This window comes from Setaria viridis, chromosome 9 (assembly GCF_005286985.2).
Source record: "Setaria viridis chromosome 9, Setaria_viridis_v4.0, whole genome shotgun sequence".
NCBI lineage: Eukaryota > Viridiplantae > Streptophyta > Magnoliopsida > Poales > Poaceae > Setaria > Setaria viridis.
Window position 1 is genome coordinate 42,698,747 of NC_048271.2, and position 15,857 is coordinate 42,714,603.

Here is a 15,857-nt window from a genome sequence, read left to right on the forward strand (position 1 = left end):
GCACACAAATTTGTTAAGTGAAAGCATGTGCCTATGGAAGATTTTCCTTTTCAAAGTCATCAGGCAATCACCCCCCCTGGACACAATGCAAAATAAAATCGATGAATTTGCACCTACCCCTTTGCAGGGAAGCACCCAACTTACCGACATGGAGAAAAAAGAAAGCATTTTGATCTCCTTTGTTATCAAGGTCACACAATGACATCACTGGGCTCGAAATGGTTGTCATTCAAATCAAATAGGAAACAACCTTATAGGTTCAAATACACTCTCCAGTTCAAGAAATTCTAATATACAACAACAAAAATGTGGGATGAGGGCAAAGGAATCCTATCTAAAACTACAAGTGCATTGCTCGTTCATGTTCTGCCGAGGGACTGCTCAGGAGTTAAGAGACCATGAGAAGCTGCATCCGTCTGATCAGAGATGAGTCAGTAGCAAAAGGCCTGTTTATCCTTCAGTACGTCCATCAGCAGATTGGCACCAACAGAATAACCAAATCACAACTAGGTCCACATAATTTACTCTCCTCCAGTGTGACTTTTTTTTATATTTTTCCAATAAACACAGCCAGGCACCAAGTTATCTGTGTGACTGGAGAAAAATAATCTGAACATCGTTAGCTGCTCTTGCTTGTGGTTGCCCAGTACTGCTTGACTGCAAAGAGTATCTTCTCAGGCACATGAGGGCCATCCTCATGGTCAGCCAATCTTGTTTTCCACCTCATGGCATTGGCTATTTTCTCTACCTTTACAAGAGCATCAACCTTATCACGTACTATAACCGCACCCTCAGGGCGTAAGATTCGGTCCATTTCCAGGAGTATATCTTCAAATTTACACCTGTTACATAACATGAAATATCAGCTGGTAAGATTTATTCACAAACTTGTAACACTGAACTTTTGAAAATATCAGATGCTTACTTGTTTTGGTACAAACTGAAGATGGCATTAGAATGTATGAGGTCATATGTCCTTGGGTAAGTAGAAAATCCTTCACACCTGGACCAAGAATAATCATAGTATAGCGAACAGATATTGAGAAGAAAAAAAAACATCAGTATTTTATAATGCAACAAACTAGCATTGCATGCACTACATCTATAAAGACAAGTAGAAGTATTCGAAAATCAGAATATTTTTTGGAAGCAAAAGGCTTGTACAAGTGATAAAAGCATAAATGCAAAGAATTCACATGGTAACCTTGGCAACAAGTTTTTTCTATTACAACTTCACCTTAAACAGCTCCAACTGATACTGACATAGCTAAAGTTCAATTTTTATCCCTCGGTTTTCATATAGACCGTTAAATGAATATAATCCTCAAAGAGAATACACTTTTAACAGCAAAAGGAAAAGTTATCCATATCACAATGTAACTTCCGTAAAATGATTTCAGAATTGAAGTGAGAAAATAGAACAGAACGAACAAAAATTGGGTAACCCAGGAGGGCGACACAGAATCGTACTACATACCAGTCATGATACATTCCTATTAATCCACGTTCGTAGATTACACCTAAAGTGGAAGTATTTGCAATTGTTGGAATGACATTCATGACCCACAACTTTGGGGATTCCAGTGCAGCAGCGAAGCTACCAAGACCTGCATTCATGTCCATTAAATTGCGGTATCTTCCAGTATCAAGCAAGTTATTGGTTTTCTTGTAAGCCTTAACATGTTTCTGCCAAAGTTTATTGTCCTCTTCATATGACTGAACTGAGAAACCAGGCATGGAACCAAGGGTTATACGAGGAGGTACTGCATTGAGCCTCTTGGGAAAAGGCTCTAATTGACCACCAGCAACCTCTGATGCACTATTAACCTCAGGAAGAGGGGTTATACAAACTTCCATTTTCTTATACCTGCATTTTGTGAATAAGGTCAGACTTAAGAGCAAATATAGGCTGGAAGTGAAGATAAACAAAAAAGATCTTGTGGACAAAATTCACATATTCTATTGGGAGGGCTGTGGAGGAATGACACCCACCATACATCATTGTCGTTCACCAACTCACATTTGCCAATTTTCGGATTATCTTGCTTCATGGAGCAAGACTTATCATTTAATCTCTTTCTCCATATGGCAATACCATCCTTTTCAGATATCTTCTTCCAACAAAGAAGTTCTGCGAATTGTTCTATTTTTCTCTGCTCATTCCGAAGATCTTCCTTTGTCCGTTTCCACCCCTTATAGTGAATCTTCCAGCCAATGGGTGGACCTGACAGCACCCAATAGCCACCAGGCCTTAGTACTCTGTCAACTTCCATCATGTACATACCATCTGCAGAAACAGAGCAATGGAAGTTTTACCATGCTTCATATGCTCAAAAAATGGGCAATTTACACCACAAAGAAAGGTCATCATTGTGTCCTTACCATTTCCACTCCATGGAATTAAACATCTTGAGCAATGAGCCATGTCAAAGACACGAGATGGGAATGGCAGCTTTATTGATCCAAGGACACCTATATATGCAGGGACACCTCTCTCCAATGCAAACTGTACTTGTGCCTCATGATTATCCCTTGGCGCAAATGACATGGTCAAAACATTTTTCTTCAACAGGTATGCACCCAGACTGGCAACCTAAATGATAATATGACAGAAAAGGTAAGGGAAGATTAGAGTACATGCGAGGAGAAACAGCAACCCGGACAGATTGCTCAGTAAACATGCGTATGCGTCTTCAGGTTACAGACTTTCACATACCCCACAACCAGTGTCCAGAGCAGTTCTCACTTTGCCTTCAGCTATCGGGATGACAGAAGCAAGCTGATCTATATATGTATCTGCGCCCTGAGGAAACTGTGTTCCACCACCAGGAAACCTGAACACATTTCCCTCATAGTGCACCCAGTTTTGGATAGCCTTTTCAACCGTAAGGCTCTTGTGAGGTACATTGGCATAAGGAACAAAATCACGGCTCTTTGGCCATCGGAAAGGAGCAACATAACCATTTGGTGCTGGAATAAGACAGTAAAGCTTCTCCTTATCCGGCGGACAATGCCTCTCCCGATAGATCATGTTGTCTCTAGGAAAGGTCATCGCACGCTTTTGCTCCTCACAAGGAGTGTAATCAGTGTACTGCTCATCACATGGCTCAAAAGGTTTAATTTTGGAACTACCAGTATCGTTTGGAAGGTCGGACGCTCTATGATGGGTCTCAAAGTTCAGATTCGGGAGTTGTGCACATTTGGTCTGTTCATTGACCCAATTCTGTATCCTGTCTCCTCCTCCGGAACCACTTCGCTGCCAAGCGCCCAAGAGATAGAAGAAGGAACAGAGGCCAAAGACCACAACCACAATTAGTGTGTTTCTGGTCCTGTTCTCAGTCAAGCTTCGAGCCATATCCGACCCTAACAGAATCGCCATTAAGATTCAGTAAGCAGGCATAATTAATATTTATGAAAAAATAATCAAGTACAGAGTTCCTCAACAATAGCACAAAGTAAGCAGGAAAGGAAATAATCCATTAAGTTCTAAATGGAGATGTCATCAAAGGCCATCAATACGTCACAGAACTGAAACAGATGTACCACTTTAGTTTTGGTATCATATCACCATCGAAAACCTTAATGATTTCTGGTCAGCTAGAAAAGGCTTCATTTTTCCTCACTCATCTCTATGTCGCATTCAATATTTAACAATTGAAGCAAGATTCAATGCTGCATCAGCACACATCTTTTTGGTGTCGCAAAAATCAGCAGATGAACAGTCAAAGTATCAAACATCAAGGCTCTTTGCAACACTTAGAGAGGCACCATATCCACTAAATTCAAAGTATCATTCGAAATTAATAATGAAAACAAGGCCAAAGAATTTGAACACAAATCAATCGGCAACTGAAACCACACAACTTCATGTGAGAAACCATGGATCGTCAGTAAAGGAGCTCAATTTGTAGACCCTGCGAGTTAATGAGAATGGATCCTTGTAAAGTCACTCGTACTCATTCGCGTTACCCTACTAATACACCAAAAACAGCTAGATTCCGAAGTGAAACACAAACTGAAAAAAAATACTACTATTTATCCAATCGCTGAGGTGCCACAAGAACTCAAGGTAGCAGGACACCACAAAGAACTAGCAGATCACAAGGCGCAGAACTAATCCTAGAAATTCTTTGACACTCACCTTCCCTAACAACAAACCAACTGGAGATCCAGAGCGAGGCGCGGATCGGCGGACCTCAATAGAACCGCGACCAGCAAAGCCCGAATTTATGCGGCGCAAGGGATGGCACGACCTTAAATCTCTCTCCACCAGTCGCCGGCGGCGGAGCGAGTGAGGCTGAGGCCTGAGGCGGCTGCTCCTCTCTCTTCCCCCCCAGTGTCGCCGCGCCTCGGACGCGTCAAGGCTGTGGTAGCCCCGCTTCGGTCCGACAGGTGGGGCCGGCGGTTCCAGTGCTCCTAGGTGGTCCGTCGGATCAGACACGTGGACGGTAGATGCGGAGGGCGTTTCCCATGGGCTATGGGTTTGCCGATATTTGCCGGCTTCTTCCGCCCAACTGAACGCGTGCTGCCGGCCTGTTCAGGCCTTCCGGCTTCCGCTCTGTACCGTGCATTTCCCAATTCCCACGACAATTCCTTCCGAACAAGCACGCCGATGGTGATCCATCAATCGATCCCAGTTCCATTTCCTACGATTGTTCTCTAGCGACCGCGTCCCGGACGCAAATTGCTGGTCGTAAGATGTGCGCCTCGGTTGATAGAGAGCGCCGCCAACCTGCTCGACGGAATGCCTTGCCGATTGGTCATGGCTCATAGGGGTTTTGGGGGCAGGGGAGCTGGCTGCTGCGGCCGTTGCTACTTCTCAAGCAAGCAAGCTACGGCATCGCACTGGAAGTTTGCTGCTTCTGTGTCAAACACCAAGGAATGCCCTGCTCTCTGTCTGTTTCGTGGCTGACAGGATATTCTGATCTTGCTTGCTATGCACTGTAAGAACATTTCGTTATCTTTGAAGAGCTGTAAGTTTAACTCGATGCACTGCAAGGTTTGCTTGATGAAGCCATAGAAACATTATGAAAGAATATTTCTTTTTTTTATTCCAACTGAAAGATTTAATGCCCTGCTACCCTTCATATAATTTGATCAGGTGATCTGGTGGCATCTTGCAGGTGTGTAGAAGCCAAGCCCATGGCCCGAACAGATCGCTCGCTTTTCGCCGAAGCCAAGGGTATGGAGGTCCGTTCGAACATGTTGTACTTTCTCCTTTTCCTTTTGTTGAACTTCTTTCTGTTGGCGCACCAGCTATGGTTTTTCAGTTGCGGACTTAAGGTGGTACGGCTCCCAGTCTTACTCTTTTAGACTGAAAATAGCATCATGACAAATGAACTTCAAGGAAGAATAGAGGGGGAAATAAATTATTGATCCATTCTTAGAACTTAAAATAATTGTGAAGTTGTCCTCTATTTACCAATCCATGAGTATGAGTAGCAGTACTTGTTATAGTGGGAATACAAAGCATATGTTGGTTAAGTGCTGTTCTGCTATTTACTTGTTTTTGGTACACTAGATGACAAATGCTATATGTTGTTCCAGGATCCATATTACCTGTTTCAGATTGTATTATCTGTGGTTTCTAACTGCAAACAATGTGCCTTGACAGCTCATATCAAAGAAGAGAAGGAAAAGGACACGCGTTAGGTCTGATGCAATCTTTGGTAAAAGTTGGTTTGTTCTGTACTTCTATGTCTTTACTAGCATATACTTTGCAAGTAACTATGACTAAAAGAAGAAATAACTGTGCCATTTGAAATCAACTGCGTTGTTACTTTAATCAGTGCATCATCATTACTATGATCGGATCAACATGTTATCGCTTTAAGATCATAATGCTTTTCATGTGGCAGCTCCTTCTATGTTGCATTACCTATTGCTTAACAGAGAAGTAAATTTAAGTTTGTTATTTGTGGTGCCTTTTTTGATCTAGGATTTCTAGGCCTATTTTTTTTCCATAACTAGCATGATATGATTGCTCTTTTTTCTAATGGGATCCTAATTTTTAGGTAGCCAACTTGCCTTCCTAGATGAAAGCCTTTCGGTAGTTAGTTCATCGGCCCTTTTGCAAGAGCTGAATACAGAAATCTGTTAGCTTTCAAAATAAAATAGTTGAACGAGCACTTTAGGAATCTCTCCAAAGAAAAGGCCAAATCATGGAAATTCATTCCTTCACCCACCTTTAAATCTCACCCTTTTCTTTTGCAGCAAGGATCATCTTGTGGGCTCCCTTGCCCACTTCACAAGCAGGGATCTTAGCATAATCTTGCATCACTTTATAATTATTTCTATTCTTGTTTTCTGCATCTAAGTGCTCAAGACTCAACAACAATATATTTGCAGCTAAGGTGGCCCAATCTTTACTTTAAAAGAAGTTAGGTGCTGTTTTTTTCTCTTTCTACTTTGGTACTGATAAAATGCTATCCTTGGACCATGACCAGTCCATGTATGCACAGCATGAAGAAACCAAACCTGTTGGATCCCAAAAAAAACTAGCACTGATGCTTTAAGATTCCCCCATCTTTGCATTCTGCAGTAAAGCAGGCAAAGCATTGGATGTTGCTAGCCTACATGGAGAAATGTGAGGAAAGAGGCTATTGAAACTTGGTGCGGATCCTTTAAGTTTGAATGGGTAGCTTTGGTGGCCTTGGAAGATTCAAAGCGAAAAGCGTGCTCCTTGCAAGAAGGGCAGGCACAACAAATAAAAAGCGTGCGAAAGCACAAAGCCTTGCATCGTACTGTTGTCTGCTGGTTACCGCAACCTGACCCTGTTTTCACCCCTACCTATGAACGGTTCAGATTTGGTTTTACTAGAGGCTGGAACAGAGGAGGATGGCAACAAGGGTCTAAAGCAAGGGTTTGGTTCTTGCTGTTGCTCTTATCCCCTACATGGCCGCTTTAGGCTTGTCTCTTGGAACAGACGATGGGCTCTCGCTCTCCCATCCAATGACTTTGCCAAAATCTACCTGTCAGGGTCTCAGAACCTTCTATGAGCAGCCTTAGACATGCCTCCCTTGTCCCTTTGTGCTTTGGGGCCCGGCGTGGCCTTGGGCTATATCTACAGACAGGACATTGCTGTGACTGATGGTTTGTACTAGGTGCAGCGAAGCCATTAGAGCCCAGGCATCAGCAGGAGTTGCATGTCTCCGGCTGAGGAGCAGCATCATCAGCAGCAGCAGCGACATGGGGAGCACCAGAGGCTGGTCGTCGAGGCTCCTGGCGGTCTCCGCCTTCGTGTGCCTCCTGGCTGCGCTGCGCCCTCCTGCCATGGTGAACGGCCTGAGGAGAGAGGAGCTCGTCGTCCTCGGCCGTGATCCGGCGCCGGCGCCGGCGCCAGCGGAGGCGCCTGCCGCAGGCGGCGCCAATGCCGCCGGCGTTGATGCGGCGGGGCCGAAGCAGTTCGTGGCTCCTGCCGCGACGACGATCGGCGCGGTGGAGATGAGCAAGTGGAGGGTCCGGCGGGGCTCGGACCCCATACACAACCGGAGCTGACGACGCTCCGGCCGCTTCTTGATGTGCTCTGAAGTTTGGACACGTCTCCTTTTGTAGCGAGAGTGTAATCTCATCTGTTGCCAGAGAGAAATTCTGCAGGAGATTCGAGGGCAACGAAAAACAAATGAACAGGATGGTTAGTTTCTTCGCTTTAGCTGTAGGAGGATAGCAAGGAGGTAGATGGATGCAATGTAGCTCATTCAGTTGGATTGTAACATAGTAATTTCTCATCAGAGGGTAAGATGGGATCATATCCTTTTTTTTCAATGGTGACAGGTAGATGAGTAGATGCTCCTGATCTTGGAGCTCTTTCAGGCATTCCAGATTTCCAGACGTCCACATTAGGGCTTGTTTGTTTGAGTAGTAGTGGATTGAAGTGGAATGTGAGGGATTGGAGGGGAAATTAGTTTATTTTAGACTCAACTCCTTTCGTTCCACTCCAATCCCTTAACGGCCAGTGTGAAGCCGGAGATGAATATCGTTATCGTGGATCAAAGCAGAGTAGGGATGTGTTTGCGGTTGCAATGCGTGAGCCCGGCACACCCAGTCGCTTTAGTTGCGTAACGGCGTACCAAAATGCTCACCTCTATGAGCTCGCGCTTATACATGTATAAACCCACGCAATCATGGTACCTTTAAGATGAAGATGAGTAAGTTCTACCACAAGGAATTAAGACCTCAGTTGGGTAACCCCGTGACGGTTTGTCGTTGCGCTCCTCTGCTTCGTTAATTCCCTCATGAGAACTTGAAAATTTCGTGGCAGATGATGCTTGTGCATCAGGCGGACGGCACTGGCGGCACGGTCCTCGCAGGTGCGGGATGGCATGTCATGGCCCATCCGTACGCAACGGACGCTCCCAGGCCCGTCCGCTCCGATCACGGTCCGGCGCGCTCTCTCCTCCCGACCTTGGGTGCCGCGGGACTCCTCGCCGGCGGGCTCGCCTCACAGGCGGCGACATCGCCATGTAAGTGCGCTACTTGTTCATCCTGTTCTCCCTGCACCTCGTATCACCGTCTCGCCGGCGCGGCGTCACCCTCGCCGGACCTCTCCTCTTCCCGCGGGCGTCGCGCGCGCACGGCAGCCGGACGGCAACCATCCTGGCGTCCATCTTCTTTTCCGGCACCAACGACGCCGTGTTGACTGAAGCTTTACCCACCCTCGCCCTCTCCTCCCCGCCGTCGCGGCTGGATGGTGCTCCGCGAACGGCCTTGACGGCTTGACCATGGTGACCGCGTCGGTGGCCGACTCCAGCACAACTAGCAGGGGGGCGCGGCGAACCGCGGCATCACCCGCAAGCGTTTCGACCAAGAACTTTTGTGAACGCGAGAATGTGAAATGCGGCCTGCAAGTGCCGGCGGGCTCAGGTGTTTGGGCCTTCGCTCGGCCCATTAAATGCTAAACCTTGAGGTCGTCGAATCCTGCCCGCAGCCTGCAGATCGAATGGCCCAGGTACCTCGACCCCGGACGGTAAATGAAATCCCGTCCAGGGTGGACGGTAAATGGCTTGGCCGCTGGACTGCTCGCCCCGTGGCCTCGCGCCGCCACCCTCCGGCATGCTCTCCCTCTACGCCGCCGCATCGCGCTCGATGTTACCACGCAGCAGAGGCCATACCGCCGGCGCCGTCCAAAAGAGGTGCGCTTGCACACAGGCATCCATGACGTCTCTGCACGCGGCGGCACACGCGCAACGCCACGGACCAGAACACGGCGGCGTCGCCACGTACGCGCGCGCCGCCGCGGCCGGCGCTTTCTCGGAGCGTCGTGCGTTGCGCTCCATTTCCATGACTCTCACCTTCTTTTCCTCCTCCGGCGCGGCCTTCGGCTAGTTCATGCATGCCTCCGTGGCAGGCGCGCGCGCCAGCCGCCAGGCTGCCCTGGACGGCCGGCCCGCCGGGCCCCGTCGCCGCGCACCCGCCTCTTGCTTGGAGAGCATCGCCTGTGGTGGCCACGCCCGTGGCCTCCGCACCTCACCGTCCGACCCAGGCACCGGCGCTAGCTGTACGTGACCACCATGGAAGCGCGTGTGAACAGCGTGGTGGATGGTCTTGGTGTTTTACTAGTGTTTACCTGCTCATTCTTTTCAAAGTGAGAACTGAGAAGGGAGGCAGCGCCGTGCGCGTGCACCAGAATTGAATCCTAGTCGGTGTTGCACCAGGATATAGTTCTCAACCCCGGCGTCATCTCTCGCAGGGCACTTCCGCTCCCCCCCAAACTCACGTCGCCGAGCAGCTCGTAGCGAGCAGCTCTCTCCGCCGCCGCACCTAGCCTCCGCGTCGTTCCGCCGACCAAAACCATGGCCGTGTATTACCGGTACAAGAGCGGCGTCCAGACGTTCTCCGTGCCCGTGGCGGCGCCCTCTGTCTCCGTCGCCGACCTCAAGAACCTCATCCTGAGGACCGCCCGCCACGGCCACGGCCGGACGCGCGCGGACCGGCGAGGAGTACGCGGACGGCGGCCACGTGATTCAATCAACCGCTCGCTCGGCGGAAGGGCGAGCCTCTGCCTTAGGCTCTTAGCCTGAACTGAATAACTGCATATGCAAAACATGTAAGTGATGGCGTTTCACTTGTGTTTTGCAGCTGTTACGACTCAGTTTTGCTGAGTATCGTATCGTATCGTATCGGTGTAACTGAGTGGCGACTGCAACAATCGAACGGCATGCGTGCTCTGCACATCCTGAACGTTGTTCGCTCTGCGGGGATGAGACTGATGGCGGAAGGAAAGAAAGGGTGCACTTGCAGCTACCTGGCCATGAAGGAAACAACCTGCGAAAGCGATGCGCGAAATGTGCATGAGATTAATTTAAGCCCGGGTTTCGACGGAGTTCTTTCGATTTTCCAACCAGAGAAACAAATCCAGCTTGTGCTGCCAGAGGTTTGGGGGGCCTTTCTCGAGCTGCATTTGGGTCGGTCGGCCGGCCACCTACTCATTGATTGCGCCGCGAGCACGACGCGCGGATCTCGAGCGAGCGACGAGAGTGCCAGCGTACATATACGCAGCTGCAACGAAGTTCGGAACTCGGAACGGAGTAGCACGTCGAGATCGCATTCCATCACTCCAATTAGTAATCGTCGGACCACCAATTAGCACAAAAGGAAAAGGGCCATCTTAAATTCTTAATAACCACTCTAGTATACTATTATGCATGTTACGCATCCCTTTATCAGTGCTAGTTCATACATCCACGCTCCAACGTCCTGCATAATGCACAGCACGCGCATGGTACGGGTACGACGCCACAGCGACGGGCAGAGCCACCAAGCAAAAAGCTTCTAGTTCTATATTCTAGCTAGCTCTCCATGCCACGCAAAGTAGTACACCTGCGTTTTAAGATGTATTCACGATGACCATAGCTTTACCAACCTCGGATTAACCACCAAACACACAAAGTTTTTATAATAATCGTGAAATCTACAGGAAATGAAGAAACCACTGAACCGGATGCAGATACGTGAACGTCGATCAACAAGATGGAAGCCAACGGAACAAAGCACCTCGTGACGAAATTTCAGAGGGCTTGGCGGGCACGCACGGGTTCCATTCTCGTCTCTATCTAATGAAACCGAGCAACTTTTATGAATGCTCTCCACAACAAAATTTGATTGAGAAGTGGTGTAAAACCATCACGGCATCACAGTCGCCGCCAGAGCCCGCTTCCCATCACGGCCGTCTTCCTTTCAGCCCTACCGGACTTTGAGGGCTCCAACCATATACCTGGCCTCAAAGTCATACTCCGTGTATGATTCCTCGCTATCGGGTGCGCACATGTGACTTGTGAGTGAACATCAGGTAACATTTGAGCTTCGTTTTTCATAGTTAACGATCACCCACTACTCGCTCGCTTCATGCAGCGAGGAAATCGCCATCAGCGTGCGTACCTCTCGTACGGATCGGATGACACAAGAACAACAGCTTCACATAGGCAAAAAAAATTTCAAAAACAAAGTCCAACAAATTTAGAAGCCGAAATTACGCAGGGCCGCATCGAGCAGGAGGCCGTCCAGCACCGGCTTCTGCTCGCCGCCGCCGTCCTCCAGCAACCACGACTCGATCTCCGACAGCGGTGGCACCTCCCCGTCCGCCGCCGCCTTCTCCTCCTCGCGCGCGAACAGCTGGCCAGCCACCGGCGCGGCGCGTTTATCAGACGCGCTGGAAGCGGAGGCGGAGCACTCCGTCAGCTCCGACGTCGATCCGGACGCGCTCTCCGCGGCGACGGGTGGCGGCGGCGTCGCCGGGCCGCTGCGGCCGTTCTTCCCGGCCCGCGGCGACCACCCGTCCAGCACGCCGGGGACGTCGCGCGCGGTGAGCGCGTACGCCTGTGCCAGTGCCGCCGCCGGCTCTGCGATCAACGGCGGCGGCGCGGGGCCTGTGCCGCCGTGGCCGCTGGTCGTCGTCGTCCCCGGCGCCGGCGCCGGCGGGCTGCAGGAGAGCGCGTCGCGCAGGGCGCGCCTGGCGAGGTCGATGTCGGTCTGCAGCTTGAGCTCCCACTGCCCCTTGTGCGGCGGCGGCGGCGGCGTCGAGAGGGCGGCGGAGGCGCGCTGCTGCATCTTCTGCTGCTGCTGGAGGAGGAGCAGCTTCTTCTTGAGGTGCGTGTTCCAGTAGTTCTTGACGTCGTTGTCGGTGCGGTCGGGGAGGTAGGATGCGATGGCGGCCCAGCGGTTGCCGAGGAGCGCCTGGAGGTGGGCGATGAGGCGGTCCTCCTCGCCGGAGAAGCCGCCGCGGCGGATGCCCGGGCGGAGGTAGTTGGTCCAGCGGAGGCGGCAGCTCTTGCTGCAGCGCATCAGCCCCGTGCTGGCAGGGACGGCGCGCCAGTTGCCCGGGCCGTGCTCCTGGACGTAGGAGACGAGGACGAGGTCCTCCTCCGGCGTCCACGGCCCCTTCTTCACCCCCTCCTTGTCGCAGCACGGCGGCCGCCCCATGGTCCAATCGCCGCCGGCCGGCTGGCCAGCAACAGTCGATCAAGAGTATAGAGGTTTTTAAGCTTTGCCGATAGCACGCCTAGACGAGTGTTGGTGAGTACTACAAAGGTGTAGTGTACTACGAAGGACAGGAGGGGCGTGTGCGTCTATTTATATCCACAGGAGGGTCCAGAGGCACAGGGTAGCTAGCAGTGACTCGAAAGCTTAGAGCTGACCTTTATCTGTGGGATAAGTCAGTTCCTGACGCTCTATACTACCATACACGGCTCACAGCAAAGTCAAATGGCAGATTTATCGCTGCATGTGGATTTGGCACAGTGAATTGATCCAGTCAGATCGAGAGTCAAAGCTCAGCAGGAGCTACGACTAGTGTCACTTACTGCACAAGAGCTAATGCGCATCATCAGATAGATATTCCTTTTTTTTTTTGTTCTGATTTCAGATAGTCGTCCCCAAAATAATTACTAGCGTCTACTATTACGTTGAGCAAGTCGTATTGTTGCAGCACAACTTGCTGGAAAAAGATATACAATGCTCAGCTGTGGGCAGGGTCATCACACGGACGGACGGTAGTGACCGGGGGCACAGGATGTAACATCACTCTATCAATCGAATACTCGATCGTTAGCGAAAGCACAAATGCCAGGGGTTACTTAGCTTTTTATACCATTTCGACGTCGGTCCTTCCGTTCTGACTTGGCGTCGATCTGTATGGCGAATTGGCGATGGATGAATGGCTTCTGAGTCAAATTCCAGGGGTTGATTGCTACTCCATCTGTCTCTCTCAGTCCATGTACAGAACAAGCTAAGCAAGCGTGGATTTACCATTTCGTCACCTCTTGATATGACCTGGTAGATCATAGATCTCGCAATGATGCAAGCAAGAGATATCTGATGGATGGAGTAGACAAGAGTACTCCTATACACGTACTGATTATTCGTACATGCCTGATGTACTGTAGGTACTACTTTTACAAAGGTTACAGATGGAAGCAAGCAATGTACACTACTTAATGTTCACGCAATACCTGGAGTAGTGCATCCTAGGGAAACGATGCTGCTACAACTCCTGCCAACACGTCTACTACAGGAGGGACCGAGGGAGCATGCTGCATTCATGCCCAGCTACAGGGTCGTCAACCCGCGGGACGACAGTAAATGGCAGTGACCAAAAGTCAATGTGCAGTCAACGGTGTAGCAGGGTCAACTTCTGCGTTGGAGTATTTCAATGCAATGCAATGGCTTTCTACAGTTGAACTTGCCAGGGACAGAGCACCACTGATCATGAATTCATGATGCCCGAATATAATGGTCAAAACACTCCAATTCTCCACGCAAGATAGAAAAAAAGGAAGAAGAAAGAACAAGCGATGAACTTTAAGGCTCCGACGACCTACCAACCAGAGCAGCGGATCGGAGGAGACTGACCGGGTCAGCCGGCGGCCGGCGATGGATGGATCGACGAGCTCTCGATCGCCATCGTTGCGAGTTAATGTCGCGTACCAGATGTCTCGCCAACTTGGCCATCGTGCGCAACAGCGACGACGACAGGGACGGACACGCCGGTGAGCCGTGAGGGCGTAGCAGTTCCCGGCGAAACTTGAGATCACATTAATGGACATCACCAGTAATGAGCCTGTCTGTACATTATTGTCCATGGATCAACAACGTGCTCTAGCTACTCGATCTGTAGTCTGTACCCACATGTCCTTTATACTGTACGTAACCGATACCTTAGTATAGTATAGCACGATTTCTTAACCAAGCAGCAAGGTAATGAGGCACAAGTCATGTGCTAGCAGGGGTACTGTTACCTTGCTCAGAGGTCTGATCCTGACGAGTTGGTGCCATTTTTCCGTCACCGAAAGGACGGCAGGAGCGTTGGTGCCAACTGCCAATTATCATCTCAGAGTCGAGAGGATGGGGTACGTACGCTTGCAGTCAGTAGTGACGGTATTGTACAATCTGCACTGGAGGAGCGTGTGTGTGTACCTTACCTGGAGATCAGGTCTCATCCAGCCGCAACAATCACAATTAGTAGGTCGATGGGACGCATCAGGTCAGCCCGCGTCACGGAATTCATTGCAAGGTCCTCTTGCAACTTAATGCAACAGCGACCCTCGCCATCAAAGCCGTCCTCCCGGCCGGTCAGCCTGGCACACGGGGAAAACGCGATACCAACATGGCTGCCGACGATGATGCTCCCCGATGTATCGGCTGAACAACCTCGCAACGTCTTGTGGAGATCCTCATGGTTTCAAACGGGTCCATGTGCAAACCATCAAAACTTCTGATGACTAGCGGTGAGGAAGGATTTCTACAGCGACAGATCTCAGGTTGTCTCACCTTGCAGTAGTTTTTGAGGCCTAACAAAATCACTCCCCATCCAAGCTTCTAACATCACTCCCGATTCAAGCTTCCAAGGGGGTGTTTGGATCTTTAGGATCTCCTAAAATTTATGTCACATCAAATATTCGGAGACTAATTAGGAGCACTAAATATGAGCCAATTATAAAACTAATTACACAGATGGAGGCTAATTCACGAGACGAATCTATTAAGCCTAATTAATCCATCATTAGCACATGTTTACTGTAGCATCACATTGTCAAATTATGAACTAATTAGGCTTAATAGATTCATCTCGCAAATTAGTCTTCATCTGTGCAATTGGTTTTGTAATTAGTCTATATTTAATACTCCTAATTAGTATCTAAACATTCGATGTGACAAAAATTTTAGCCCCCTAATAACCAAAAAAACGACAGGTTCCGTAATCGTCGTAAGATTCATTGAGTGCAGAAAGGGACAGCTACATGGCTCTAACATGCTTTCTTTTCCTACCAGGCTTAAGAATTCGCCACCAAAAGTCAATCAAAGATATTTTCTCCTTTCAGCAGCCACATGAACCGATCAGCTACAGGATCATATGCGGCTGCATTGCTCTCTGTGCATTATCCATGTACATTGTGCCATACTCGGTACAGTACACATGATACTTGCACTCTTTCTGCTCTCCATGAAGAGTCAGTGGTTTCCATCTGAGAACATACCATCTAGAAGTCATAAGTGACACCCAAATTCTTTAGATGTCATCCGCAGAAAGCCAGAGAGTAACATTCAAGTACAGCGCCGCTTTCCTGAACCCTGGTTTCAACTCTACCCATGACAAGTGATAACCACAGCAGTATGAACTTATGGTACTTGAAGCCAAATTCTGACTGAGGCACCAAATTAATGAAACAGCAAACTCTTGACAGACTGTCTTTAATTCGTCATCATATCTACGGTGGATGTGTCACCTTCAGATCGAAAGTAAACGGCAGGATTAATTAATACCAGCAGGCCCGCTCTCCATGATATGAAGGAAAATTAGGAAGTTTCTGATGGGACACACGGAAACTTGAACACTTCTCTTGGAAATGGTTTCATGAAGTGAA

General features: G+C 49.2%; 2 protein-coding genes and 1 long non-coding RNA gene across 3 annotated transcripts; 1 reads left to right on the forward strand and 2 right to left on the reverse strand.

Annotated features, from left to right (window-relative positions):
* Positions 1-208: 208 nt before the first annotated feature.
* On the reverse strand, positions 209-4,357 carry LOC117837573 (probable methyltransferase PMT2). The gene is made up of 7 exons (XM_034717263.2): positions 4,142-4,357; positions 2,717-3,363; positions 2,383-2,593; positions 1,993-2,287; positions 1,478-1,867; positions 926-1,003; positions 209-842 (listed from the first exon to the last, which is right to left on the reverse strand). The coding sequence occupies exons 2-7, from the start codon at positions 3,353-3,355 to the stop codon at positions 620-622; spliced, it is 1,836 nt and encodes a 611-aa protein (XP_034573154.1). The 5' UTR covers positions 3,356-3,363; positions 4,142-4,357; the 3' UTR covers positions 209-619.
* Positions 4,350-5,817, forward strand: LOC117837574 (uncharacterized). Its single transcript, XR_004636378.2, has 2 exons — positions 4,350-5,190; positions 5,615-5,817. It is a non-coding gene; the product is annotated as an uncharacterized lncRNA (long non-coding RNA).
* A 5,460-nt stretch (positions 5,818-11,277) lies between these two features.
* On the reverse strand, positions 11,278-15,779 carry LOC117838894 (myb-related protein 306). The gene has a single exon (XM_072290958.1). The coding sequence runs from the start codon at positions 12,415-12,417 to the stop codon at positions 11,455-11,457; it is 963 nt and encodes a 320-aa protein (XP_072147059.1). The 5' UTR covers positions 12,418-15,779; the 3' UTR covers positions 11,278-11,454.
* Positions 15,780-15,857: the final 78 nt, after the last annotated feature.

What these genes read in the sequence shown, in the direction of transcription:
- LOC117837573 (XM_034717263.2), bottom strand. Translation starts at nt 3,355, where the DNA reads ATGGCTCGAAGCTTGACTGAGAACAGGACCAGAAACACACTAATTGTG. An exon ending in GTGAACGACAATGATGTATG is followed by an intron (nt 1,868 to 1,992) that starts GTGGGTGTCATT and finishes CACAAAATGCAG; the next exon opens with GTATAAGAAAATGGAAGTTT. An exon ending in ATAGGAATGTATCATGACTG is followed by an intron (nt 1,004 to 1,477) that starts GTATGTAGTACG and finishes TTCTTGGTCCAG; the next exon opens with GTGTGAAGGATTTTCTACTT.
- LOC117838894 (XM_072290958.1), bottom strand. Translation starts at nt 12,417, where the DNA reads ATGGGGCGGCCGCCGTGCTGCGACAAGGAGGGGGTGAAGAAGGGGCCG.